The sequence below is a fragment of the Lacerta agilis genome, chromosome 1 (assembly GCF_009819535.1).
Source record: "Lacerta agilis isolate rLacAgi1 chromosome 1, rLacAgi1.pri, whole genome shotgun sequence".
Lineage (NCBI taxonomy): Eukaryota > Metazoa > Chordata > Lepidosauria > Squamata > Lacertidae > Lacerta > Lacerta agilis.
In genome coordinates this window covers 118,238,138-118,266,137 of record NC_046312.1, presented here as the reverse complement: position 1 = coordinate 118,266,137, position 28,000 = coordinate 118,238,138, and the positions used below count along the sequence as shown (strand labels likewise).

The window sequence follows — 28,000 nt, the reverse complement described above, 5'->3', positions numbered from 1 at the left end:
GAACAGCACTAGGTTGGCTATTCCTGCTATGTATTGAACCTTACCCTCTTCCCTGAGTCTCAAGAGGTTGCGGGTGCCTTGCTCTGCTCATTAATTAGTAGTTAAGGCAAACCCAAAGGCACAAAACAATCCAGTATATCGTTGGTGATGAAATATTAGGCAAACAGTGATTACTCTATTCTAGAATTGTTAAAAGTGGAAGGGGCAGGTGACAAATTCAAACAGCTAGGAACAGTTGCTTGGCCCCCGAGCAGAACTGGCCTCAGAGCCACCATAAATCATGGGCAAGAATGTACTGTGCTTCTGGAATCTTTCCTCTTGTTTTTGACCACTACTGTGTAATATATAAATCTGATGTGTGTGTGTAGGGAGGAGGGGTGTGTGTGTGTATTTAAAAATTAAAGCATACTTCTTGTTTTTTACAACAGTCTGTGTTTCTCTCCCCTGTTGACCAACCTCCTCTAATACACGAAGATGAGGTGAGCTCACCTGTAGGACGACATGTTGCATATACGAGAAGTAATGACAGTTGGAAATATATATAGCAACGTATAAATTTAATCAAACAAGCTTTAACTCCTTTCTGGAAACACATTTAAAAAAAACAAGTGTCAAGCAGCCAGTAACTCATTTATAAGAGCTCTATGCATATACATTGCAATATATATATATATATATATATATATATATATATATATATATATATATATATATACATACACACATACACACACACACGCAAAGGACAGGGTAGAGGGAATAAGAGCTTGTGACAGGATAGTTTAAGACTGCAGTCCTGTGCACAGGAGTGGTTGTGGATGCCCTTAATAATAAAATTATTTATATGCCACCCATCTGACTGGGTTGTCCCAGCCACTCTGGACAGCTTCCAACAAACTGAAACACAGTAAGCCATTGAATATTAAAAAACTTCTATACACAGGGCTGCCTTGTTGATTGTATTTCTGAAGGGTAGCTAAACCAACACTTCCATGCAGTATACTGGCAAGTTAGCATCCTACAGCATAATCCTGTATATGTCTGCTCAGAAATAAGTCGCAATGGGTCTTACTTCAAGGTGAGCAGATATAGCTTTAGTTCAAACCATCTCTCTCCAGTTTCAGAAAAAGCAAGAAAATGGTTAGATTTCACAGACAAGTTCACATGGCTGTAAACAAACAATACAGTAACACACACACACACACACAAAAAGGATCCAAAGGTTTCGCTAGGTTCATTGATTATTCCAGACACAGAGACTAATGTACACCCTTGAAAGTAGGCAGCTGATCTACTTCCACTGAAGAGGTAGAAGCCTTTTTGCTGGTAAGTTATCTAACACCTTTTGTTTACTTGCGCTCTCTCCCAATTGTACATTCTGAGCAAAATGTCCCAAGTTCCGTGTGCTTGGCTATTAAGATGTGCGACTTAACTCAGTTCACAATTAGTATGTTAAAAAAAAGCACTGCACATTCCAGAACACCTGTGAGGTTGGGGTCAGTGTCGCGCCTAAGACCTGCTCAATCCTTAGCAAGGATCCTCTTTGTAAAAACCTGCACCATCTACTCGGCTGCTTCATGTTCAGCCAATCCGGAGAAATCTTTAAGTGTAGGTTGCCAGGTGTCACAAAGCCTCGGATCCATGAAAGGCAGCAACAGATTACCAGGTTCCCATCCCCTCAAAAGAAAGGAAAGTAACCCATCTTATTTCATTCAGTTAGTTTTCGATGCTGGCTTTCACCTCACACAATTCCGTACGTGTACAGCATTTTCCGAGCCATTCTAATATTTCCACTGCTCTGGTAGATGAGCGATAAATTGAAGGCAGCATCCCTTCGCAAGTCCGTCTGGTCTGCTTCTATTCCCTAGTTGAGGGAAGAAAAACAACTTGCCTGAACAAGTGCAACAAAAGGGGTACTTGTCACATATTGCATACATCACAATCCAGCAGTTTTAGTGTAGACATTCTAGCCTGCCAAAGCTCACATTCTGAAAGGTCTCAAAACCTTTTGAATTTGCTACACTTCTCCAGAAATTATAAAGTGGTACGCAGGCAAAACCCTGGGATAACTCAGAAAATGTATGTCAAGATGGTCAAACTTATTTATTTAAAGTCCAGCAACAGAGCTGAGTCTTTGTGTGGAGGATGAAGTAAGTTCGGAAGCAGCAAGCTCCTCCTTAGTGTGCAACCTGCTAGGGAAATGGAAGGACAGGAAAGCCATTTTTCATAGGAAACGCCAACTGCTCCTTTCCTTCCAGCAGCAGTAACATAAATGCCATTTCATATGGCACTAGTGGTTTACTCATCTCAAAGCAGTGCAACATGCAAACTGAAGCTTGGCAGCTTCCATGAGATGCCAAAGTCAGCTTTTCAATGGATACAAGAGTAGATTTCCTGCCTGTGGAGGGCGGTATTGTCTTAATTCCTCATACATCTATGCAAGACTTAAAATGACTGGAATTATGTGCCATTTTAGGAGGCACGTTTGCCATTTTCTAAGCCAATGCTGCAGGGGCGGGGGAACTGGAATTTGCCTGCATTTGCTTTGTATGGTCATGATTTTCAAATAATAATAATAGTTATTATTATTTATTTATTTATACCCCGCCGATCTGGCTGAGTTTCCACAGCCACTCTGGGCGTCTCCCAATCGAGTGTTAAAAACAATACAGCATTAAATATTTAAAAATTTCCCTAAACAGGGCTGCCTTCGGATGTCTTATAAAAATAGGATAGCTGCTTATTTCCTTGACATCTGATGGGACGGTGTTCCACAGGGCGGGCGCTACTACCAAGAAGGCCCTCTGCCTGGTTCCCTGCAAACTCACTTCTCGCAGTGAGGGAACCGCCAGAAGGCCCTTGGAACTGGACCTCAGTGTCTGGGCTGAATGGTGGGGGTGGAGGCGCTCCTTCAGATAAACAGGACCGAGGCCGTTTAGGGCTTTAAAGGTCAGCACCGACTCTCTGAATTATGCTCGGAAACGTACTGGGAGCCAATGAAGATCTCTCAGGACCGGTGTTATATAGTCCCGGCAGCCACTCACAGTCACCAGTCTAGCTGCCGCATTCTGGATTAATTGCAGTTTCTGGGTCACCTTATATGAAATGATTGAGCAACTAGGCCCGGTCATGAAATGCATCAAGGGGCACAATTTATCGATAACCCATTTTGAATGGAGTCCCTTGGGCACAAAATTCAGACCTTGCTGTTTCTTGGGGTTGGCGGTGTTAGCATTTTTAGCTGCTTGGGGAGTGTAAGCACACTTCCTAGAAAAGCTCTCTTGTTGGTGTTTTGCACTACTTGCCCTGCTTTTTCAGCAAGAAACCTTCCAGCTACCCACCCAAAAATACATTTTATGCTTCTAATTTATTTATTTATTTTGCAAATCTTTGTAACATCTCTTCTTGAAAGCGGTACCACTTTGGACTACCTCCCTTGGCCTTCACACAATGTCAGGAAATGGGAGCATAGCATGTGTACATGCTAAAACAATTAATGGACAACCTGCACTTTGCAAGCATGGCTCAAGTGTCTGTGTTTGTGTTTCAGTTGTAATGGGCTAGATTTCCATATGTTACCTCTAGGACCAGAGGGGGAAGCTCCAGTGCCTTCTGGTAATAGTGAATTGCCAAATGTACCAATCCCAGCTGATGAAGGCCACGGCCTAAATTGTAAAAAGATTCTTGACAGGAACCACGGAGGCTCAGATATTGCTGGAGGAATGAGAAGCCCTGCGTACAAGGTGGGAGAGGGAGAAAGGTCTAGTGTGAAAGCCAGAAATTCTCAGGAACAAGGAGCAGTAAGTCAAATGTAGAATCAGAGGATTTAGTGGCCAGAGTTAAGGGGCAGCATTATCTCAATATAATGTACAGTATGTTGTTCTATCAGCTATTCCACTCAGAGAAGGCTAAAAATCCGAACAGGTAAATAGTTTTCAAGCTGTATAAAGGTAGAATACAATCCAGTCAAGGCGTAGGCGTTTTCATTCTCATTAGCTGGAATGGAAGAGAGTTAAGCTCACATTCATCAATTTGTCTCCCCTAAAAAATCAGTGGGACTTAAAAAGTGTTTCACTGGGGCTGGATTGCATTCTGTCTCTATATATGTTAACTTAGTCTTCAGGCAGTAAGCTAGGAATCTTAAACAGCAGTAACTTTTTGTTAGGTTTCTGTTGACATATTCAAAACGGTGTACATATCAGTCCTAAGTATTGTGTACTCGGAAGTAAATTGCACTGCGTTCAATGAGATTCATTCCCAAGGAAGTGAAAATAGAACTGCAGTCTTAATCTTAGGGCATTTAGGAGTTATAAAATCAATATAAGGGAAGAAAATTCTGCTTTGGTTTTGAATGGGGAAAAGGCAGAATAAAATTATTATGCAGTTAAGAAAAATGAAGCCTACAGTGGCTTGTTTTTAGTACTTCCAGTACAATTTGTGTGTTAAGAGACCTATGGTTGCAAAGGTCTATTTGCTAAATCCCAGCAGAAAATACATTCTTGGTGCTCCTAGCTGTGGTAGAAAAATGGTATAGAGGTGAAACAACACAAAATGTCCGAGGCTATTTGCCCACGATGTACTTAACCCATATATTCTCCAGAGCAAAGCAAGTATTTAAACAGAGAGAATAGCCATACGTGTGTGTAAAACTAACAAAATAATCACTAATGACTTGAAAGTAAGCTGCATTTATGCTTTATCAGACACCACTGAGGGGAAACCATAATAAGACCCATTTCAATCCTTGCCACTCAACATGCTAAATAATAATAATAAAATTTATTTATATTTAATTATTATTATTATTATTATTATTATTATTATTATTAATACCATGCCCATCTGGCTGGGTTTCCTCAGCCACTCTGGGCAGCTCCCAACAGAATATTAAAAACACAATAAAACATCATAGCATGAGAACACGCTATGCAAGCATGTGCTACAAAAGAGGAAGAGCAGGATAAAAATCCAAAAAAAATAAACTCACCTGCACTATAAGCGCGTGCCTTTTTAACACATACTTCTGAGAGGCCATGTGGATGAAAGTCAGGCCTATACAAAGGCTATAGAGAGGCTCGTTGGGATTGCTACGGAAAGCTTGTACGTACTGCCCTAGGAGGAAACAGTGAATGGCTCTGAAATACTGTTCATTAAAACCACGTGCTTCACAAAAAGGCTTTCAGATACATCCATAACAAGCACGGCTCACTGAAGTTGCCTTTGCCTGAGCCCCTTCTTCCCCATCTCCCTTCGCCACCCCATTCAGCAGGAACCCCTGACCTTCGGGGGAACTTTTTCAGCAGGGCTCCTACTAGGGAGGAGGTGGAGGTGCCAAAGGGAACGTAACAGCTCTGTTATCCAACCCATGGATTTCTTACATATATGGATTACATTGTTTTTTCAAGCATCAGATTCAGTGGAATCCCGACTTATGCAGGTGTTCTGTTCCCGGCCGCCCATTCTGCCTTCACACCTGCCCCCTTTTGGCACCCAAAACAACACGCGTTGTTGTCAGTGGGAGTGCATGTGCTGATCACACAGAAGTGGGGAGACGCCTGCATTCTGCTTACCGTTCAACTTGCAAAGCTCATGAGTTACGAAGACTAACAGCAAAACTCCTTTTCGTTCCTGGCCATAAATTGCTGTGCTTTTTTACTTTCTAAAAACTCCCTATAGATTCTTCACAAATGTTCACACACATACAGGCTCTGCTTTACATTACATCCATTAATAATTATTTAGCTAAATGATGAAAGCAAACCAGCATCACCTTTCATCTCTACTTAGAGGGGTAGCTGTGCTCATCTGTTGCAACAAAAGCAAGCAGCCTCATGTGGCACTTTAAAAGGCTAACGGATTAATTATGGCAAAAGCTATTTTGGTTCAGAGTCTTGTTTATCAGATATCTGCCTAAAGGGCAATCGGTTTTGACAATGCCCATCAGATCTGAGTGGATAAGAGCTGCGTGAGCACATCCACAGACATATAGCCTTCTGCAGAGCTTCCTGTGTCCTAATGAGGGACATTATCTTAGCCCACTCTCTCTCTCAAGCATTGTTTCTCAAACCAGGGTTCCCAGCTCGTTGGACTAGATTACAGGGGTCAGCAAACTTTTTCAGCACTGTCCCTCAGACCTTGTGGGGGGCCTGACTATATTTTGGGGGGGAAATGAACGAATTCCTGTGCCCCACAAATAACCCAGAGAAGTGTTTTAAATAAAAACACACATTCTACTCATGTAAAAACACCAGGCAGGCCCCACAATTAACCCAGAGATGCATTTAAAATGAAAGGACACATTCTACTCATGTAAAAACATGCTGATTTCCGGAATGTCTGCGGGCCGGATTTAGAAGGCGAATGGGGCCAGATCCAGCTCCTGGGCCTTAGTTTGCCTACCCATGGACTAGAACTTTGATCAACCCTGGCCACTGGTCCTGCTAGCTAGGGATGGATGCTGGGAGTTGTAGTCCAACCATGTCTGGGGACCCAAGTTTGAGAAACACTGCATCTAAAGGAAGGGTGGAGAAGTTCAACGTCAAACACTTTCATCAGAGGTTGCATTTGTGATGATGCTTATCAAGCAACACTAATGTTCTCTTACCAAGAGCATGCTTAAAGCTACCAGACACAAAGGCATTGTGGCCATTCAAGACACAGAGCGCATGGTTGTCGGGGTTCTTCAGCATCAATCGAAGGCAGAAGCGATGATGCCGCACATCTTGCGAGTGCATGGTGATTTGGTTGAAGATATTCCAAAGCTGAGGCTTGTTGACATGTTCCATGACCATTATCCTATGGAGGGAGCAAACACCAGTCAGACTGCATGCAGTGACCAAAGGAATCGTTCTTTAATCACTAAAGTCTGGTTCAGATGCATGCCAGACAGGCAGGGCTATTTGTGCAGTCAACCTCCAGACCAATGAAGCCCTTCGGAGCGACTCACCTGATGTAATTGTAAGCTTTTCGGAAATTCTTGTCCAGGATTGCAGCCGAGAGACCAAAGTATTCCAGTTCTTTACGCTTCTGCCTGTCATCATAGAACGAATAGTATTCCAGTGAGGAGTCCACTAGGAGTTCTGCCTCCTTGTAGCGAGAAAGATCGCACAAAGCATAGATTGCCTTCAGAAGGAGGCTCCACCAGTCGTCTTTCGTCAGCACGCTTGTAAGCACCACAAATATTGCTGGAATAGAATTATAAGCAGTATCTTAATCCATTCAGAACATCAACAGCTCATCATTCAGTATGACAATTCTCAGGGCGGAAAACAAAAATAAAACCTAAGGCGATAAAAGCTGCAAATAAAACTATCTGAAGGAGACAAGCCTGCTGTTCGCAGAAATAATCTCTATAGGCAATTGTTTCCATAACGTGCTTGTCACTAAGAAGAAAACCTTCACAACAGCATCCAACCCACTTGATAGAACTACCAGGTAGTTATCCATTCTTGCAATTAAAGAGCAGAAATATATTATCTGACAAAGATGCACAATTTAAGAGATGTAGGTCTCCAGAACGACACAGAATCAGAACTTTACAGGACAGAAAAAGTCTAGGCCTCATATACTAGAGGTCAGAAGGAGGAGGAGATTTTATCACACCAAAAGTGCCTTCTAGGACAAGACAAGCCTCTTCTTTAAAAACGAAAACACATACAAACACACACTGCTGGTTACCTTTTGCATCACAGTTAGTAGTTTCCTGATCGTCGTTATCGGATATTTTATCCCTCGACACTTTAATTAGATAAAGGTGCCTTTCGCCAGACTTGGAACTGGATATTAAACACACCTGAGCTCGGTTCATGGCAACCTGGAAGACAGTCAAGAAGAGTCAAACTATGTAGATGTTGAGCAGGTTGGAATCTAGGAATAGCCATTGCTGCAGTCAATTTCATGGTTAGGTACACACCACCGTTGTTTTAACTTGTGGAAGTATTCCAAACTCAAGCTGAAAAGTGCCAGTATTTCTGTTGATGCCGAATAAGGTTTATGCAAAATAAATAAAGCTGGTGTAGTTGAATCAGATAGCACTGTCAACAGCTGAACATTATCCACAGTTTCCTGTTGCACGAAACCAAAGAAACTGGGCCCAAACAAGGGGTAATGTCTGTAAGGCGGTCACCAAACACAGCACACGTTCTTTTAAAAATAATAATAGCAATTTCCCAGTTGTCATCACATTCATATACACTTAATGTCATGTACTTAGCGGGGGGAGGGTTTAGACTAGGTGTGCCGTGTGAAAGAGGAGATGCAATAATTCGCTTACCTTTAACAGCATGGCTAACATGGTGAGCAATGAATCAACGTAGCCATATGTGTTGCCTTGAGAGTACAGCAGCGTTGAACGATGAAGCAGCAGTTTCAGTTCCTGAGCGCCGCATGGAGAAAGTTAGATCGCACAAAGTCCTCTCTTCCATTTATTAATACTTTACAAACATTACTGGCATTAGAAAGAAGTCTGCCCCCCCCCCCGGTCCCCCAATGACTGAGGGATCAGAAAGAGAAGGATCTTTTTACTTGCAACTGCCACTGCATTTATCCAGATGGTAAAGAAAACAGCTGAATTACAGCACATCATCTTCCAAATAATTTAAACACAGAAGAGCAATGTAAACAACAAAGCTCATATTATTTGCTACTATTAAAAGAGTTTATTTACTGGGGGAAATTTATAATTTACTTAGGAGACCACTGTAAGCAGATGAAAACATTAGCAGGATTTTAATCTCACTTGTAATGTAACAAGTACTATGGACAATATGGATAGATATAAAATATAGACTATGAAGTAATATGCAGTTGAAAACGTTTACAAGAGGACCCATGGAGGGGATGGGGCTGGGAGACTCGAGATTCAGAGAAATCTCTTTATATGGATATGTATTTGGTTTTGTTATAAATTTATATCTGTAAAATCAAATAAAAACGGGTTTTTTCCGAGGTTTCTCCGTCGCTGCGGGGGGAGGGGGAGTTGAGACTGCTACTCGACCCCCCAAAATCACCAGGTGGAGAGTCCTGGTGCCGTGGGACCCGGCGGGCCCCGCCAGGGCGCCTCCCTTGCTCTCCGGTTTGCCCTAGTAAGGGCAGCCGTGACGAGCGAGGTTTGAAGGCGTGGGGGCTGTGGGTTCATCGCTAGCTTCGCAGCGGGAAGCGGCAGAGCCGGCGGGGGAGAGCACCAAATTCTTCTGGGATTCGGCTAATTGGACCTTGTAAGAACCAAATTTGTTAAAAAATAACAAAAAAATTTTTGATTTAATTTGAAAGTTTTGGGAACTCTAAAAATGGAAGTCGGTTCCCTAAACGTTGAAGAAGGAGGAAGCAGTGTAATTTTGAGTTCTGAAGCAATCTATGGATTTTGTAAATAGAAAATTTCTGAAGCTTTTAAGATACAATTGTTCTCTCTCTGAGATATTATTTGGACTGCATAAGCTTGCTGGACTTTATGGACTTTACTGACCTTATGGACTTTATGGATTTTATGGATTTTATGGACTTTGAGGATGCCCAAAAGGAAATGGTCTAAGGATTTCAAAATAAAAGTTTTGGAACTTTTGTGCAATTTAACAGAAGGATTCAACCAGTTAAATCAGCTAACAGGGACAGTACTAGCTGCGGACTTAGCTGTGCAAGAAAAGGAATTTAAGGCCTTTTGTGAGAGCTACAAGGACAATTATAATGAAGAGGAGAAAATCCGAGGAAAAAAGGGTGGATCCAATCCGTCGAGGAAAAGTAGGAAAATTAAGAGGAAGAAAACAACAAGAAGAAAAAATGGGAAATCTGTAGGAAAAAAGAGTGTCCGGAGGAAGGCGGTACAGACTTTGGTTGTTGAAAAACTCTCAAGGACATATGAGATAAGAATGGAGTACAAACCAGTTTCCCAGGACTGTGGAATTATGGTATTTGAAAGGGAGGGGGTGGGTTGAAAAACTTATGAACTTTGTGGAAACTTTTTTTGCTATTATGGTTTGACGTATGGTATGTTAACGGATAATGGTATGGTCTTAAAATGAATGATGAGATAAAGGAGGGAAGGACTTTAAGGTAAATTCAATTTTAAATATGTTGTTATAATAGATTGGAGAATAACAATGAAAGCTTAGAAATACAGTGAATGTGGAGGATAGTTAAAAATGATGAATTAGATTTATAAATTGGAAAAGTATTTTGTAAGAAATATTGGTAAATGTAAGAAAGAGAGGAAATAATATTGGGTTTAATTGGCAATAACTGTAAATTAGGTTTTTGCATGGAGTCAACGGGTGGGAGCCGGGGAAGTCCACAAGGCTATGATGATACGTGTATTGTAAGTGATTAAATTGGCAAAGTATAAGTGTTCACCCCAGTGAGAGGGGGGTTTATTTGGTATGCACCTCTTGGTGAGAGAAAGGGGGGTTAGAAAAATTTAATCATGTGCTGTAATTTGACTGTAATTTGGTCATAATTGGAAAAAGCCTAATAAATATTATTTTTTTAAAAAATGTTTTTTTTTTAAAAAAAGGATTTGCCACCTTTCATTTCAAAAAGAAAGCAAGGTGGTTTGTAAAAAGGAAAGGAAAGGGTTAGTATTTTGCTCTGTTCCTATAAGGAGATGCAATGGCTGTTGGCTATAAACCACAAAAATCTGCCTGACTGCCTAGATCAAAATTCTCAAGTCACAATCTCAATGTCAATACAGGAAGTAGGAACAGATGTCTACAATTGTTCCCTTTTGTGTGGTTATGGCTGCCCGGCTGAACAAATCTCATGCAGCGCTGAAGTGCTGGCCTGTCCACATAGAGATGCTGAACTGTTGGGTGTGTGTTGACTTCGCAGATGCAGAAGGCAGCTCAATCTATGATAGGCAAGCCGACCTCCACGGCAACCACTTCCGTACGTTAAGCGGCTGACATGAACCGACTCAAGCAGCAGATCAGGTTCTTTCCTCTGAGCCCTTGGAAAACCACCCCAAATAAAAAGGGCCGCAGGCACTGTGGAAAAGGAAGTGACCTAATTTGCCTAACAGAGTCCATGGATTTATGGCAGTCTCCTTGTTCTGCAGCTTCAGCTTGTGCAGCATTCAGTGGCCAGGTTGCTCACTGGAACAAAGGCAGTTTGAGCCTATTACACCGATCCTGGTCCAACTGCAACGACTGCCAATTAATGTCCAGACACAATTCAAAGTGCTGGTTTTGACCTATAAAGCCTTGAACGGCTCAGGACTGCAATACCTCAAGGAGCGCCTCTACCTATTTAAACCGTCCTGGACTCTCCATTCATAATCTGAAATTCCTCTTCGTGTGCCTCCTTCCATGTGAGGTCTGGTCAGTGGCAACAGAAGAATGGGCCTTTTCTGTAGTGGCTCCCCATTTGTGGAATGCTCTTTCCCAGGGAGATCCGCCTGGGGAATTCATTATATATTTGGTGGTGCCACGTGAAAACATTCCTCTTCAAACCAAGCCTTTGGCCTTTTAAAATCTGTCTGTGGGAAGAGGGGGGGTATTGTTTTGCTGTATTGTTTTTACTGATTTTCATGTTTTTTTAATCCTGCATTTTACTCTGTGAACTGCCCTGAGAACTTATGATGAAAGGCAGTATATAAGTTTAATGAAGAAGAAGAAGAAGAAGAAGAAGAAGAAGAAGAAGAAGAAGAAGAAGAAGAAGAAGAAGAAGAACTCCTCTAAGTCCCCCTAAGAGGCACATTAAACTGAGAACCAGTTTGGTACAGTGGTCAGAGTGTCAGACTAGGACCTAGGAAAACAGGGTTTGAATCCCCACTCGGCCAGGAAGCTCACTGGGCCACCATGGACCAGTCACTGCCTCTCAACCTAATCTACCTCACAGGGATTGTTGTGAGAATAAAATGGATGTGTGGCAGGTGAACCATGTCAGTTTGCATTTCTTAGTACAGAAAGTATCAATCTGATGTGCAGAGGATCCTTCCTATTCTACTTAATTCAAGAGGGCTCTGGAAACTTCTGGAAGCTTCTCTGTGTGAAGGAAACAAGTAGAAGGTTCCTGATGTTTGGGTTATTCCTTCAGAGAAGACGAGTACAGCTGGCTTAAACTAGTTCCCTTATCTCTTTCTGTCAAGGTCATGCTAACTATAAAAATAGGCCAGAAGAAGCCTGGGTTTCACACTTTCTCTTTCTATCTCTTTTCCTTCTGGTGTGGTGTTCTGTATATAGTGTTAAGGTTTAGACTTATTATAAGTTATTGTAAGTTTAAGTTAAGATTGCTGCAACTGGATTTCTTATAGACAGTGCCAATCCTGAATGTATCAGATCTGTGACCATTATGCTCATTTGCCTTCAGTATCGGTAAAGCTCTGCTGGATGAAATACAATTGCCTCTGGTCTATTTTTGGCGAATCCTGCAACGTGTTTAAGTTTTTATTCTGCTAACTACTATATATTGGAAACTACTCTGGATCAATATTGAGTAGAATTTCAATGACAAACCACGTGCTCCTTGTTGCGCTCCATGGAGAAAAGGTTGAGATAGGAATGCAATAATAAATGAAGTAAGAGGCAGGCGGGCGGGCGGGCAAAGGGCAGACGAACACTTACTTGCTGAGCGGCATTGGCATCTTGTGCCAGCGTGTCTGGGTCATACATGGGCTCGAGTGCTTCCAGGGCTTTCTCAGGCCGGCCCAATTGCTGCTGAAGGGTAGAAAGAGAGATCCTGGCATCCAGGTGCAAAGGGGCGAGGTCGACAACTTTGCCATAGCTCTCCGCCGCACGGTCGATGTAGCCCAAGGCTTTCAAGCACTCTGGAAAGAAAGGCAAAGAATTGCTGCCCCCACTTAACCCAGCCAGATGGGTGGGGTACAGATAGTAAATTATTATTATTATTACTACCACTGATGTTTGGTTTTATTTTTATTTTGCTTTTAATCTGGTTTTAGCTTTTTTATAGTTTGTGATTTTCATTATTACAATTTCCACATTCGCATATACGCTGTCACTGTTAGCATCGTCCCTTATAAAAATACATTCAACGACAGCCTTTCTTCCCCTTCTTTTAATTTCCCCACTACTCCTGCATATTATTATGTGTCCATTTAATTCAATTTCTCCCCTTGTTGTTGTTCAATCGTTCAGTCGTGTCCGACTCTTCGTGACCCCATGGACCAGAGCACGCCAGGCACGCCTATCCTTCACTGCCTATTTCTCCCCTTATTCTCCCTTTATTTACATTACACTGTTGAATTTATCTTAGTCCTGCTAGCTTGTTTTCACTTGTTTACATTTATTTCCCAAATACTCCACAAAGATTTCCCACTCCTCTTTATATAACTTGATCTTCTCGCTCTCTTATTTTATTTGTTAGGCCTGCTAGTTCTGCATACTCTATTATTTTAATTTGCCAATCCTCTTTATTGGGGTCCTCACTCACCCACCATTTTTGGGCTAGCAGAATCCATGCTGCTATCGTTACATACAAGAATAAATTTTTCTGACATATGGGTACTTCTGACAGCTGCACCATTCCCAAAAGGAATGCCTCTGGTTTGGGGGGGATTTTTTTTTTTTAAAAAAACATTTTTGTCATCTCATTATATATCCTTTCCCAATACTCTTTAACTATTTTGCATGCCCACCACATATGAAAAAATGTTCCTTTTGTTTCTTTGAGAGCCAGTGTGGTGTAGTGGTTAAGAGCGGTAGACTCGTAATCTGGGGAACCGGGTTCGCGTCTCCGCTCCTCCACATGCAGCTGCTGGGAGACCTTGGGCTAGTCACACTTCTCTGAAGTCTCTCAGCCCCACTCACCTCACAGAGGGTTTGTTGTGGGGTAGGAAGGGAAAGGAGAATGTCAGCCGCTTTGAGACTCCTTCGGGTAGTGATAAAGCAGGATATCAAATCCAAACTCTTCTTCTTCTTCTTCTTCACATTCCCAACATACATCAGATTCAGAATTGTACTGTACATCTTATCTTGTTTATAGCTTTTATTATTCTACTTATGTTTTTATACTGTTGTAAACAGCTATGATGCATTTTTAGGAGACCAGTGGCATATAAATATAAGGATTAATAAATACATAAAAACTAATCATTATGTGGTATTAAAAGGAATGTTCCTAAAGAAATTGCTTTTTTTTGCAAGAGACTCTTAAATCTATCCAGGACGGGGTCTTTCAGCCTCACTGCAAGTCTTGCCACCCCTGAAATCCCCCCCCCCCAGTATTAGGGTCCCCCAAAAACCAGCCACCTTATCTTCCACTACGAAATGCGACCCATCTAGTGTGTCAGAAGAGCTTTCTAGCAATTTCAGCAGCGTTGTTACCTGCGTGACGGAGCCAAACAACCGCCAAATTGTATCTTTCTGAGCACACCAGGGAACTCAGAAGGGGGAGTGCAGAATTGTATTCTCCGACATCAAGGAATGCTTCTGCAACATCGAGATACAAATCTCCCATATCCTCAGGGTTCTGCTCCACCAGTGTGGTCAATAGGAGCTGGCAGAACAACAACAACAAAAAATCAAGCACAAAAAATTAAAATGAAAACATTAATCGTAAACAGATACAAATAATAATAATAAAATGATTAACTGAATTCCTAGAACATTTTTTAAAAGTAATATTGCGTTAAGTCAATACATCCCTCCGCGGGTAAATTGAAAACGTTAAATCCAGACACAACATCCCAACCATTTATTGCAGCATCCCATTCCCCTAAAAACCAACTAATTTCAAAAAATGTCATGAAAGGACCCCAACTATTTAAGGGAGGACTGGGGAACTTTGAGTTCCTCCGGATGCTACAGGAGTACAACTCCCATCATCCCTAACCATTACCATGAAAGCAGGGGCTAATGGGAACTAGAGTCTGACAACATCGGAAGAGACCAAGGTCCCACAGCCCTGATTTAGGGCAGGCATAGTCAAACTCGGCCCTCCAGATGTTTTGGGACTACAACTCCCATCACCCCTGACCCTTGGTCCTGTTAGCTAGGGATGATGGGAGTTGTAATCCCAAAACATCTGGAGGGCTGAGTTTGCCTATGCCTGCTTTAGGGTATGGCAAGATGCACGGTTTTCTCCAGAGAGTTTCCATAAGCAGGATGATGGACTCCTGTAGGATCTGACCCATCACATGGACAAAAACACCCATGTGGCGAAAACTATCCAGTGTAACTTTTTTTGAAATACATCCTTCAAGCCTTTCCAAAGAACCCTTGTAGAGCAAGCCATGATACTGGAAGAGGAGGATTTGAGCCAGGGGACCTATGCCCACCCCAATGTTGTTGGACACAAGCTCCCTTCACCTCCAGACATCATAGCCAAAGGTCAAGAGGTCCGGAGGGCGGCAACATGAGAACGGGGCCTTTGCTGCAATGGCTACCCATCTGTGGAATGCTCTTCCCAGGGAAGTTTGCCTGGCACCTCCATTATACACCTTTAGGCGCCAGGCAAAAACATTCCTTTTTAACCAGGCCATTGGCTGACCTGATTAACATCCTATGCCCTTTTAAAATGTGCTGGGGGGGCTATTGGGTTGTTGTTTTTATTTTTATTATGTATTTTGTGGTTTTATATCTTGATTGTATTCTGTGAACCGCCCTGAGACTCCCGAGTATAGGTATATAAATTCAATAAATTAATAATAAAATATAATAATAATAATAATAATAATAATAATAATAATAATAATAGCAATAACAAGTGGGTCAGAGGTTGAATGATAGGCTTTGACCACATTTCTATGGCTTAGACTTGTCCAGCTGGACTAGGAATGAGCCATAGCACATACAGTGCAAATATTCCTGATGTCGACTGTATCGCTTACCATCCTGGAATACTCATGCTTATATCCCTTGACATAACAAAGCTATAAAGGCTATGCATTATTATAGCTCATGGACAGAACCTCCCCGCCCCCCGCCTTTTAAAACAAAATTCCCTTTAAAAATCATTTTTTAAAAATCCAATTCATAAGCTCAAATGGACTTTAGACGTCTCCTCTTTTCAAAAGAAGTTTCAGCCCCAGAATAACCCCATGACAAAGTGCTGGCAAAGCAGAGGGAAGTTTGAAAAACAACTTGTGATTTGGCAAGGGGATAACCTTTACAACGAAACATTAAAACGAGAAACCATCCGCACAGCTAGTACAATTTGCCCAAGCTGCTCCTTGGATCCCAGATCACATTTTTATAGAAGCTAAAAACCCCACCCCTGTCTTTATTGTAACTTCATTGGAATCTCACTGACTCCCAAGAAAACCTCTGTTTTTCTTCATTCACTTTTGGACTTACATTGAGAGGCTCCAAGATGTTCAGGTGCACCAAGCATACCATAAGTTTCACCGTGATGTCTATAGGAACACCATCAGGTATGGAGCAGGTAACTCTTTCTGAAACTAGAAGATAACAGCAGTTTTTCCCCCTCCAACCAGCATGGTATCATTTACAAGTGGGACCTACAAAACGTTGCCGAATGGAGTGCTTCTGTTTAGGGTTCCAGCCAGGTTATATTTCCAGATTACTCCAATCCTTCACTTGGAGCTTTTACTACAACCAAGCAGTATATATGCTTTGTTAAATAACCAATTTAAAAATGATTTTGCTCTTAGAGTATATGACAGAGGGCAAAGTCCAGTTAAAACACTGATTTGGGATGGAGAGGAGGGGGAGAAACAGTTGAAATTTGTTATTAATAACATGATTATTAACTGGATTTCCTATCTATCCTGCACCATCAGGTTCCCGTGGCAGCTGAAAGTCAGTATCCCAATTGCTTAAGGCAAGGTTTTGTATCTGAATGCAGTGCAGGAGCAGATCTCACATTTAGCTGGTAAACTGTTACGCCCGTTTTGCAGCAACTGAGTTCGTTAAAGGAAAATATCAGAAACTGAAGGACACTGAAACCCAGAAGGGTAGCTAAGTCACTGAAGGAACCTGAAATAACATTTCCAAAAGAAAACAACGAACAGTTCCTTTCCTGCAAATGCTATAAGGGTTTGATCTGCTGCTCTATAAACAGGATGTCTCAATAACATAATTGGGCTTGCAGTTCAATTTCCATCTCCCCTACCATATATGCACTCAAATAATAACAATGCTTCATATCTAGCAGATGGAAAGAGTGGCTAGAGGCATCACTGGCTCCACTACAGATGTGCTGCCAAGTCACGAACCGACACAATGCCACCAAGAATATAGTGACGTTATCTTCCAAGTCACGCCAGAAAACCAGAAGACTTGGGGACATTATGTACCATTGTGCAGCTCACTGCAGAAGTAACCAATAACCTTAGTACTGTACCTTGATTCTCTGAAGAATCATTTGTTCCCTCTGTCTTCTCCAGTACAATTCCTGAAAAATCTGTAATGACCTAAAAAAATAGACATTGACATTAGAAAATAAAACCAGCTTTCCTGGGGGGGGGGGCATTTATAGGAGGGGGGAAAACTTTTTAAAATAAGGCAACTAGAAATTTGCCTGGACAAGGGTAGTGAGCTTGGGGATGGGGACGAACCAGACACCCCTATCCTAGGTGCCACCCGCCCCTCCCTTTCCCTCTGATAAGCAGAAGTGATGCCACTGTTGGGAGCGTGGCCCCATTGCCTACCACTGCTGGAGGCAACTAATGGCACAGTCCTGTCATAGGACTACACCAATTCAGAATGTAAGTAGAGGAGTCACTATTTGAAATGACCACAAAATCAAGAAAAGCTAGATGTTAGAGCTATGCAATCTTGCCCCTCTCTGCCTCCCCTCGCCTGAGATTCCAGGAGAAACATAACAGTAAGGAGGCCTATACCATGCATTTCCTTGAACATCTTAGATGGTTCTTAGATCCCTGCTCAGGCTCAATATAACTAAAGGACAGCAACCTTTCCCAAGCTCAGCCAACAACGCTGTGCCAATGATGGAGAAAACAGAGATTTTGTCAAACTGTTATCGTTTTGACAATTCCATTTTCTTTGGAGCCTGCGCCTGCCTATCTTTCACAGTACAGAACTAGCTGCTTTTAAGTACTGTATGCGGAGAATGTCCGCCACAGAACTCTGAAAAGAATCAGCTTATAATCTATGGTGGCCATTGTATGCATGAAAAGAGAATCGGCCAGGCATGGCCATTGTGATTTATCTTGAATTGTTTTGTAGACAGGTGAAAGGGGATATAGGGAGACGTTTAATGAACAGGAAAATTAGTCAGGGTCTTAATAAAGGAAGACATTGAAAAATGATTATATGTAATCACATGCTATTATGATGAGGGCTGATCTGAAGAGCCAAATTATTTTGATTGGTCCAGGATGATGACACCGGGATGCAACTGATAAGGTTGGTGAACAGAAATCATGTGTGCAATCTGGAAGTGTTTAAGAAACATTGCTTCGGATGTGTTCTCTGCAGCCTTCCTCTGCAGGCTTCCCCAGAGTGCATTAGCATTTCAATAAAGGCCTATCTTTTCACTTGGAGCCTGCCTCTTTTCCTTCGGGGTTTCTGGGAGGGATACCTCCAGTCTAGCAACCCTTTAAAAATTTTTCTCCCAACACCAGCAAGGGCACAAAGTCAAGCGCCCCTCTTGACTATTGTACAACTCCTCCATCTGCGTAATTACGAAAGCTGAAGAAAATTCTGGAAGCTTCGCAACCACTTTTTGTTCAGCCTCTTTTTAATGGTCAGGAGTTAAGGCAGTACAGGAGGTTACAATAGTAAATGGGTTTTATTTTGGACACATTGCATTAATTGTTTAACGTATTGCTTGCTACCCGGTGAGCGTCAGGTACATACACATCATATGCATAAAGCACTATTATACTGCTTCAACCATCATGGAGAATCCTGGGAACTGTAGTTTGTTATGGGCGCTGACCTCACAGAACTACAATTCCCAGCATGCTTAACAAATTATAGTACTCCGGATTATCCATGACTATTGTATAATAGTGCTTGAAAGGTATGGTGTGAATGTGATCCAAGACCCTAAAAAAAGTGGGGTATGGTCTGGAGGAATGCAAGGCCAACAATTTTCTGGAGCCATGCACGTATGCGTCTGGCCAGTACCTGGATGACTGGCCACCTGGGAGGCCCAGGTGCCTTGGACCCCATGACACAAGAAAGGGGGGGGGTATAAATGCAAGGATATAATTCCCCCCCCCTTCCAATGTGCCTGACACAGCTAGCCCTTACAGGAAATTAATTTAACGTGCTTACGGCTAAGGCTCTGTCATACTGTTTGTTAGAGATATACAGCTCGGCAGCTATATTGACATCTTCCATGGATACAAGGTTCTGGTGTTTGCCAAAGGCTTCTTCCATTATCTCAATAGCAGCAGTGATGTCATTGGCCTCGTAATAGCTCCTATGGGAAACGGCAGTAAGGTAATATAGTTATAATTTGTTTTTAAAAATAAAAATAAAACATATAAAGCCATTAGAGAATTTTCTAGGCAAGCAGTAAAGCAAAATGCCCCCCAGTCCAAAACGCCTATCGTGTTCGTGCAAAGTATATGGAAGTGATGTTAAAATGTGTCCATCTTTACCGTTTGTGTCCCTAACATTTCACCAATTTCTGCAAATTTCCATCTAATTGTTATGACTTCAGCAATATCCATTTCTTTTTGTGTGGGATTGGCCTTCTGTATAAAGCCATCTCTCTTAAAGCTCATTTCTATAAAACTCCCCACGCCAAAGGACCAGGACACATGGTCCAGTCAGCTAAGCCGGCCCAACTCTGGTCAGTGCCCGGCTGGGAGACAACCTGGGAATCTAATGTGTTCCTTGGGTTCCATTGTGAGATAAATCTTGACATGTAAATAATAAAGAGAATCATTCTGCTCTAACACCCTTGCACCCTCTTGTCATTTATACATTATCAAATGCTATTTTCTTCCTTTACCTCTTTCCTGCCTTCCTGGTGTGACTCAATACCAAAAACTGGGGTCACCTTTGTTTGCCTCAAGGAGCACACACAATCTTGGGACAGCAGCAGCAATACAACATTTCGCCTCGGCACGCTGTAAAATGTTTGACTAAATGCTTACTTTGCCATATCCCTAGCCAGATGCATAAAGCGATCCCCATCGAAAGGAGTTAGAAGATTCAAAATGCGTCTGTAGCCATCCATCGCCAGTTTATGTTCTCCCAGCTGCTCATAGAGACTCGATCGCTCCCACAAGTAACGCACATTGGTAGGGTCATACTTCAGAGCTATAAAAATAAGAAGAGGCATCATTATATTCAATAAAGCTATAATAATGATAACACCAAAACCAACAAAACAATAGTAGTAGTCGTAGTAGTAGTAGTAGTAGTAGTAGTAGTAATAATAATAATAATAACAACAACAAACTCTGCCAAGACAAACAGGCACAAAATCAGATTTTTACAGCCCAAAGAAACTGTTCTCATTATATACTAAATGGAAACACCAATTTTCAGAAGCACTATACCTCTGTGTCTCAAATGCTGTGAGCTCACAAAGGTACCTGGACTTGTCTCCACTGGAAACAGAATTCTAGGTTTGGCAGACAGATTTGTCTGATCCAGCAAAATACATTCTTAGGCTCCAGTGCAATTTATGGCAGGTGGTTTTTCTTTCTCACACATGTAATATTGCATCTCTTTGCATCACTATAATAAACTTTCTCGCAGTATTTCACACACACACACACACACACACACACAACCCAAAATCTGATTCGAGAGGGATTGGGAGAATCACCCAAAGTCTGCCAGTGAAAGTAGGTTCAACAACGCTGCCAACAACCAAATTCTAACAGCTAATAAACTTGCTGTTGTAAGTGATGCAAAGCAATCAATAGATAGCAGAAAAGAAAATGCAACTAAAGGATGTTCTATTTCTTAAAAATCCATTACTTTACCTTTTCCATAGCAGAAGATAGCCTGTTTAATATTGTCCTGCTCAAGAGACATTTCAGCTAGCCTAACCCACTCTTCAGTGTCACTGGGGTTTAAGTGAGCGGCAATCAATTCAAACTGCAATGATTTCTCCATGTCTCCTTGGTCTTCATAGATCATGGCGAGGGTTGAGAATGGTTCATAAGCAAGAGGCGCTGCTCAGATCAAAAACAGAAACGTGTTAGCATTTTAAAGAAACTCATCTCTCTGTATAACATCAGCACATACAACCAGGACTGAGCATATTCTGCCACTGCTCAAACATTCCTTGTCTACTAGTTTGTTTCTGAATGCGATTCAAAGTGCTGGTTTTGAACTGTAAGCCAAGGTGTGAGACTCAGAAAGTATCTGAAGGTCTTATCTGAAGGTCTTACCTGCCAAATTGTTAAGACCATCACCTGAGGCCCTGAGGAGTTAAGTGCTGTTACACTCAGGTGCTGTTTTGCAGCCTTTCCTCTTCTGGATGGCCAGCCTTGGGAGGAAGTGGTTAATTACCGGTGATGACGATTTCCCAAACCTGTTTGCTTACATTATTATCTCTTTTTTTTACACCAGATGAAAATATTTTGTTTACCTTATCTCAGAGCAACATTTTAATTTGCTGTTTAGTGCTCCCATTTGAAATGTTTTAAAGTTATCGGTCTCTTCAGATTTTGTTTAGATTGTGATATTGTTTCAAATAAGTGTTGTTAGCTACCTGAAGACCATATGGCTGAAAGGTCAGATAACAATGTTTTTAATAATAAGTAGTTCACAGATGGGCCTACAGACTGGTGCATTATAATATGGCAAGACAACCTAAGCCAGTTCCTGTTTCTTATCCTACATTACAATATATGACTAAAGAACATACATAAGAAGAAATCTTGTGTAAAGTCAATTTAAAAATTTGTAATGTTGTGCAGAACCCCCCCCCCCCAAAAAAAAAACATGCACACAAACCAACCAGAGGTTTTAAACTCAGTTTCTTCTTAAGGTAATCTCTGGGAAAGGTATCCAATTAAATATAGGAAGCTATAGACAGAAAATAAAATTGAAAAGTCCTAGATTATCTGCAGGTGCTCACAGCATGGTACTTACAATCTCCTTCGATCCTAACCAATATATAGTGGTACCTTGGTTTACAAACTTAATCTGTTCTGGAAGTCCATTCTTAAACCGAAACTGTTCTTTCCCTAATAAGGCCTTCCACCGCCGGTGCCCTTCCCCTGTTCGGATTCCGTTCTCAGACTGAGGTAAAGATCGCAAACCAGGACACTACTTCCAGTTTTGCGGAGTCCGTAAACCAAATCGTTTGTAAACAGGGCTGCTCTTAAATCGAGGTACCACTGTAATTAGGTAAGCCAATACAATACATGCTAAACAAAGAAAGATGTTCAAACATAGTATCTACTGCCAATGTTTATTTTATAGTACAACACTCATATACATTGCACTTTCTGTATTAAATTTATTTCATTGGTCTTTTCAAGTTGTCACCAGTTCAAAAACATCACTCAACACACACACACACCAAACAATACCTTGTCTTATGATTTCCATGCACATCAGAATGGCTTCTTCATGCTCGCCACGAGCAAACCTGATGTTCGCTTCACCCATGAGGCCTCTAAGGGCACGGGGCAATTTACTGCGGGGACGTTTTTCCTAGTAAAAAGATTAACAGCTGTTTATTTCAATAAGGTGACTAGACACTAGAGTTCAACTTGCATTATGTTGCAACTTGCAATGGTATGTACGTTATTCTTTTCCTAATAAGAATGGTGCATCAACCAAGAGTATCCCTTAAATTGATTAAATTCTAGTATTTTGGTCTGAGGCCATAAATTACTCAGAAAATGAAACAAAAATTTAGGGCAATTCTCCCCGCCATCAGCCCCACCTTAATCAGACTCCTGCAGTCAGCATTCAGTTCTTAAAACGTGAACATATCATGCTCAGGGGAGATGTTATATGATAAAATCTCCATTGGGAAATTAATATTAGATACTGTGGCCTGACCACACCTGAGCCATTCGCAACAATTAGTAACTTCAGAAAAAAATGAGAATTCCCCTCAGAATACGCAACGAATTCAATGGAGCTGAAATGGCTATCAGAATACATGTCCAGTAAGACAAATCTATATACAACAGTTGTGTGAGAAGCCCCCTTCCATCGCTTGCAGACACTTCTCGCTGAATTGGAGTATCTCTTTCAAAGTGTAACTTTCTCCACTGCATTTCAGCAATACCAAGATCCCCTGGAGGTTCTTCAGTCTTAAAACACTTGCCTTCATCATTTTCTTCGTCTCTCTGTTAAGCACCATCTCCAAGGCAAAAACATCTCCTGCTGTAGGCTGTTCAGAGATCTCTTCGTCTTCATCCTCTTCTTCCTCATCTTCTTCCTCTTCATTCTCTCCCATCATAGAAGCAAAAACTCGATGGACAGATTTACTGACTCCATCCGATGTCTCTTCTGGTTGGGAGAGAGAAAGGGTTACAATGTTCTCCAAGGAGAAATAGTGCAATATTACCTCCTCCTCCTCCTCCTCCCAGCAATCTTTCCCCATTTAAGAACATTTTCTTCTTGTTGTTGTTTTTAAAGTTGCAACTGACACTTCCTACAATCTACTGCCATCAATTCCAGACTCACGGGAGTTATTTGAAGTGCCTGTATTTGCGGAAATTGCTACGTTGCATTGGTGTAGGTCTTAAACTACTACACCAGGACTAGGAATATGGGTAGTAGTTGGGAAGAAGTTACTCCCTTTGCTTGAAATATATAATTTGTATACAGCCTAAGCCATTAAGACCTTTTCAATAATTACAGTGGGATCAGTGGGTCCACTGATTTATTTTCTAAGTCTGTAAAAATAATGGAGAAGCCAATTACTAGAAACAGTATTTATTTCATGAAACATACCGTACTTTTCCGTGTATAAGACTAGGGTTTTTTTTACTGGAAAATTTTGTTTAAAATAGGGGATCGTCTTATACAAGGGTAGTGCTAGGGGGGACGTGGAGCGTGTTATTGGTGTCTGCGGCAAGGGGCAGGCAATAGGCTGCTTCTGCCAGTGAGGTGACAGGCATTAGGAAGCTGTTGCAATGCATACTCTCTGCAATCTTCTGCAAAAAAACCCAAAAACACTCAACAACTCTGGGTAATCTCTCCCCATTTTCTTAATTTTTAGCCCCCCAAAATAGGGGGTGTCTTATATATGGGGGCGTGTTAAACACGGAAAAGTACGGTAACAGGATCTTTTGCGATTCAATCTCCAAACAATCTGGTTCTAGGGCTCACTTTTGGCTATAGTCAATAACAAGTAATGCCTTCTGCACCAGTGGCTGAAGACAACTTGGCATCTGAAAGCAAGCCTAAGAAGACCTACGCCCACTCCAGTCTTATAAGAAAATCAGTGAATAGTATGGAAGCATCAAATGCTGTAGCGCTGTTGGTTAAGGGTTCACATAGAAGTATTATTACTACACACTGAACAGCAGATATTGAACCGAGGTCCTTTTGTATACAAAGCATGTACCAGCAAACATTGTTTCTCTTCCACAAATCATTATAGGGAAGCCAAGAACAAACCTTGACTTTGGATCATGATTTGCTTGGAGATAAATAAACCATAAGCACTGGCTGGTACATTAGTCTAAGCAAGCTGCTCCTTGGTTTGTTTTCCTGCTTGCCTAGAGCTTGCACACACACTAATTTGCTTAGCAATGCTTAATATTACACCTGAAAGCTACCACTGAGCAGGTATGGCATCTTTAAATCCTTGCAGTTAAACATTTCGTTTAACACGTACCTTCTGCTTCATTGTGACCCTGAGGTCCAACAGATGGTCCTTGTGCAGATGTAGAAGGAGCGTCAGGATCTTCTACATTTTCTTCAGTAAGTGCATTTTCTCCATCCTGTAAAGATCGGCAAAATGTGATGAAGAGAAAATATGAACTTTATAACATCACTGTCAATATGGAATGCAGTTCCAAAACAATTTACCTGCATAGGCAATGGGGCTGATTTTTGGCAATTAGACTTTGATTTGCTGTTGTACAATTGAATCAGGGACTGTTATTCAAAATTAAACTGAAACTCATTTAACAAAGGTGTACATTGCACACGCTGGAATAAATTGTTCCATTAAAATTGTGAACAAAAATTTGTAGTGAACTACTTCCAGGAAATATATATGGGTACACATTTCCCTTTTCCACCTCTTTCAATGTATAGTTGCTGGGATTTTTTTGCTCCCCAGAATAAATCATATAAGCTTACCTATCACTAGTCTTTGTGACCGTTGTATAAATGTAGCCCTACAAATTTTTAAACACACATTATTCTACTCCATTGTATATCATAAAAAACTTGTACACTCAGTGCTTTTTTCTGGGGGGACACAGGGGTACACATACCCCTAAACATTTTGTGAATCCAAGTTTGGCCTCATTGAGGGGCAGTATTTCAATATGAGAAGGAAAATGAGTACGCCTAAACTTTTTTTTTAGAAAAAAGCACTGTGTACACTAGTCTAGCTAGTTGCCTCAATCTATGTGAGAGAGAAAAAATTACACTTGCCACATAAATTTCTGTTTCCAAGACAAAACCCATATGCTTGAGATACAGTCCATTATCTTTGATACAAGCATAAATTGGTAAGCATCTTATCTCCCCTCTTAACCAAAAGTTTTTGATCCTAGAATACTATATTTGCTTCTGGATTGCTATTCATATGTATATCTGTATGGGGAATATCGGTGTGCCTGGCGTGCTCTGGTCCATGGGGTCACGAAGAGTCGGACACGACTGAACGACTGAACAACAACATGGGGAATATCTAGTTACTTTTCACACACCCACACACAAACACACCAAAGCAGACCAGTTCAACTACCATTTTTTATCTACTTTAAAAATTAAAACTACATTGGCCACTTGCGCTGGGAAAAACTGGAGGCTCATTTTCTGCTAGACTCAGTTGCAACAAACAAATCAACAGAGTCCATTATCCCGTGTATTGCACTTAATACAGAGTATCATAAACAGAGCCTTTTTTCAAGGTTTCCCTACTATTCAGTTATATTATCCTAAAAAGCCAGGACCCAACAGCTATGTATCACTTTTCTTACAGTCAGATAAATAAGGTACTTCAAATTAAATCACCCAATTTGGGTGGGTAGCTGGGCAAAAAGCAGGTGGTTGTGATCAAGTCACTAAATGTAATCAGAGCTGTGAGTGAGTGTATTTTTCTAATCCTTTCAATGTGTGTTCCTAGCAGATGAAGTGGGATTTGAAAACCACTCTGTAATTGCCAGTATAAAAACAGGAGTCATTATCCCAAAGTACAAGCATGCAACTTTGTATCTGTAATGCAGATAATTTAAAAAATTATGATGGATACAATGCATTTCAGGCACACTGCAAAAAATACACTTGTTTTAACTTGGATTAGCTATCATTCTGTCCCCTGAAAAACCTTGGCTTCTTACAGAAACACTGTGTTCTGTGAGTGTGAAGAATCCTTAGACACTTCACAAAATTGCCTGATTATCGTCTTCCAAAGCAACTGCTGTGTTCCGAACTTAAAAATGGAAATTGTAATGGTAGTTGACAAAAGAGGTTTAAAGACTCTCTCAAGGCAAATCTAAAAAAAATGTAGTATAAACACCAACAACTGGAGAACAGCCTTTACCAAAGGTGTCAAGGGTTTTGAAGACACTCAAACTCAGGATGAAAGGGAGAAATGAGCTAAGAGGAAGGCATGTTTGGCAAACCCTCACATGATCAACTCCCGCCCAGAAACCTATGTCCCCCCCCCCCCCCGTGGAAGGACATGTGGATCCAGAATTGGCCTCCACAGTCACTTACAGACTCATTGTTAAAACCGTGTTCATGGGAGACCATCTTACTCGGCTACGAGTTATCACCAAGGAATAAAAGAAGACTTTAGTTCCTGAATCTCTTGCGCCTATTGATTGTTTTGCTTAGCTTAACAAGATACTTGCCAGACAGTATTTGAAAAGGGAGGTGTAAGCCCCCTACAGTCCAAAGACCATGGGGGGGGGAGCTTTCCCATTTCCTTCCTCCTTGCAGAGAAATATTTGAGGTCCATTTGGGAGAGTAAAAAAAGGCTTCAGGATTGTTCTCCCTTACTATTTCAGACGAGTGACTTATAGACCTATGTTTGTGTTTGCCTTGTACATTTATGAACATTCATTCAATATTTGGAGACCTTAGAATTCTTAGAGAACAGTACTGGCCAGGCAGGAAGCCCTACCAGACTTGGTGAAACTCGCTTCAGAGGCAGACATGCTTAAGAGGCCGAACTGGAGGCCAGCTCTACCCTGGTGTTTACAAGTGCGTACCCCCACTATCATCTCCCTTTCTATTTTTATAAGGAATGGAGAAAATTTATAATCTATCTTAAAAAAACCATTTTAAACAGCCAAAATCCGTTTGCGGGACTGGAATAACACAGCGTTTTAATGGTGAATTTTGGACATAAGGAAGATGCAAAAGATTTGGATCATTATAAAGGATGCAGGAGGAAAGGAGTAACAATAGGACCCACAAAGCGGAAGAGGGAAGTCCAGGAAATTATGTGGAATCTTGTTTCTATATTTTATGTTGATATGTGCTAACAAAATTTTAATTTGAAAAACCCACAAATAAATAAATTTGCCAAAAAGCATCATAATCATAATCATCTCCCTCCCCCCCCCCACACCCGTTTTTTGCGGGACGGTGGTTTCGCGGGGTTTTATTGCAAGGCTTCCTTGCAAACGACTGTCTGCCTTGAGCAACTTTAAAAGTTCCCACGATAGCTGAAAATGTTGAGGGAGGGGACTCGGGGATAGAAGCGAGGAACCCACCCCGCCAAAAAAACAAAAAAGAAAACAACCCCAACCAAAACACGAGAAGAGAGCGCCATGAAAGTAATGCATCCCTTTCTTTCTCCTCAGCTGCAGATGGCGGCGGCGGGGGGGGGGGGGAATCTCACCTTCCTTTCTCGGCTTTTGCGCTCTTCCCTGCGCCTCTCAAACTCCTCGAAGGAGATTTTCCCTTCCAGGTACTCGATAAGTTCGGGGCTGAACCCCGACATTTTTGCAGCGGGGTCGGGGGAAGCAACAATCCAGAAAGCCTTGAGTAGGCTG

At 41.5% G+C, this 28,000-nt stretch overlaps 1 protein-coding gene across 1 annotated transcript; it reads right to left on the bottom strand.

Moving 5' to 3' along the window:
* Positions 1–1,297: 1,297 nt before the first annotated feature.
* On the bottom strand, positions 1,298–27,985 carry GTF3C3 (general transcription factor IIIC subunit 3). Its single transcript, XM_033168859.1, has 18 exons — positions 27,847–27,985; positions 24,655–24,760; positions 23,134–23,318; positions 22,385–22,508; positions 20,825–21,016; positions 19,985–20,150; positions 19,155–19,302; positions 17,254–17,323; positions 16,245–16,348; positions 14,274–14,445; positions 12,552–12,754; positions 8,273–8,374; positions 7,678–7,813; positions 6,947–7,184; positions 6,605–6,795; positions 4,988–5,112; positions 3,580–3,732; positions 1,298–1,864 (listed from the first exon to the last, which is right to left on the bottom strand). The coding sequence occupies exons 1-18, from the start codon at positions 27,946–27,948 to the stop codon at positions 1,742–1,744; spliced, it is 2,640 nt and encodes an 879-aa protein (XP_033024750.1). The 5' UTR covers positions 27,949–27,985; the 3' UTR covers positions 1,298–1,741.
* Positions 27,986–28,000: the final 15 nt, after the last annotated feature.

What these genes read in the sequence shown, in the direction of transcription:
- GTF3C3 (XM_033168859.1), bottom strand. Translation starts at nt 27,948, where the DNA reads ATGTCGGGGTTCAGCCCCGAACTTATCGAGTACCTGGAAGGGAAAATC. An exon ending in AGACGAAGAAAATGATGAAG is followed by an intron (nt 22,509 to 23,133) that starts GCAAGTGTTTTA and finishes TCTTTTTACTAG; the next exon opens with GAAAAACGTCCCCGCAGTAA. An exon ending in TATCTTCTGCTATGGAAAAG is followed by an intron (nt 20,151 to 20,824) that starts GTAAAGTAATGG and finishes TTATTTTTATAG; the next exon opens with CTCTGAAGTATGACCCTACC.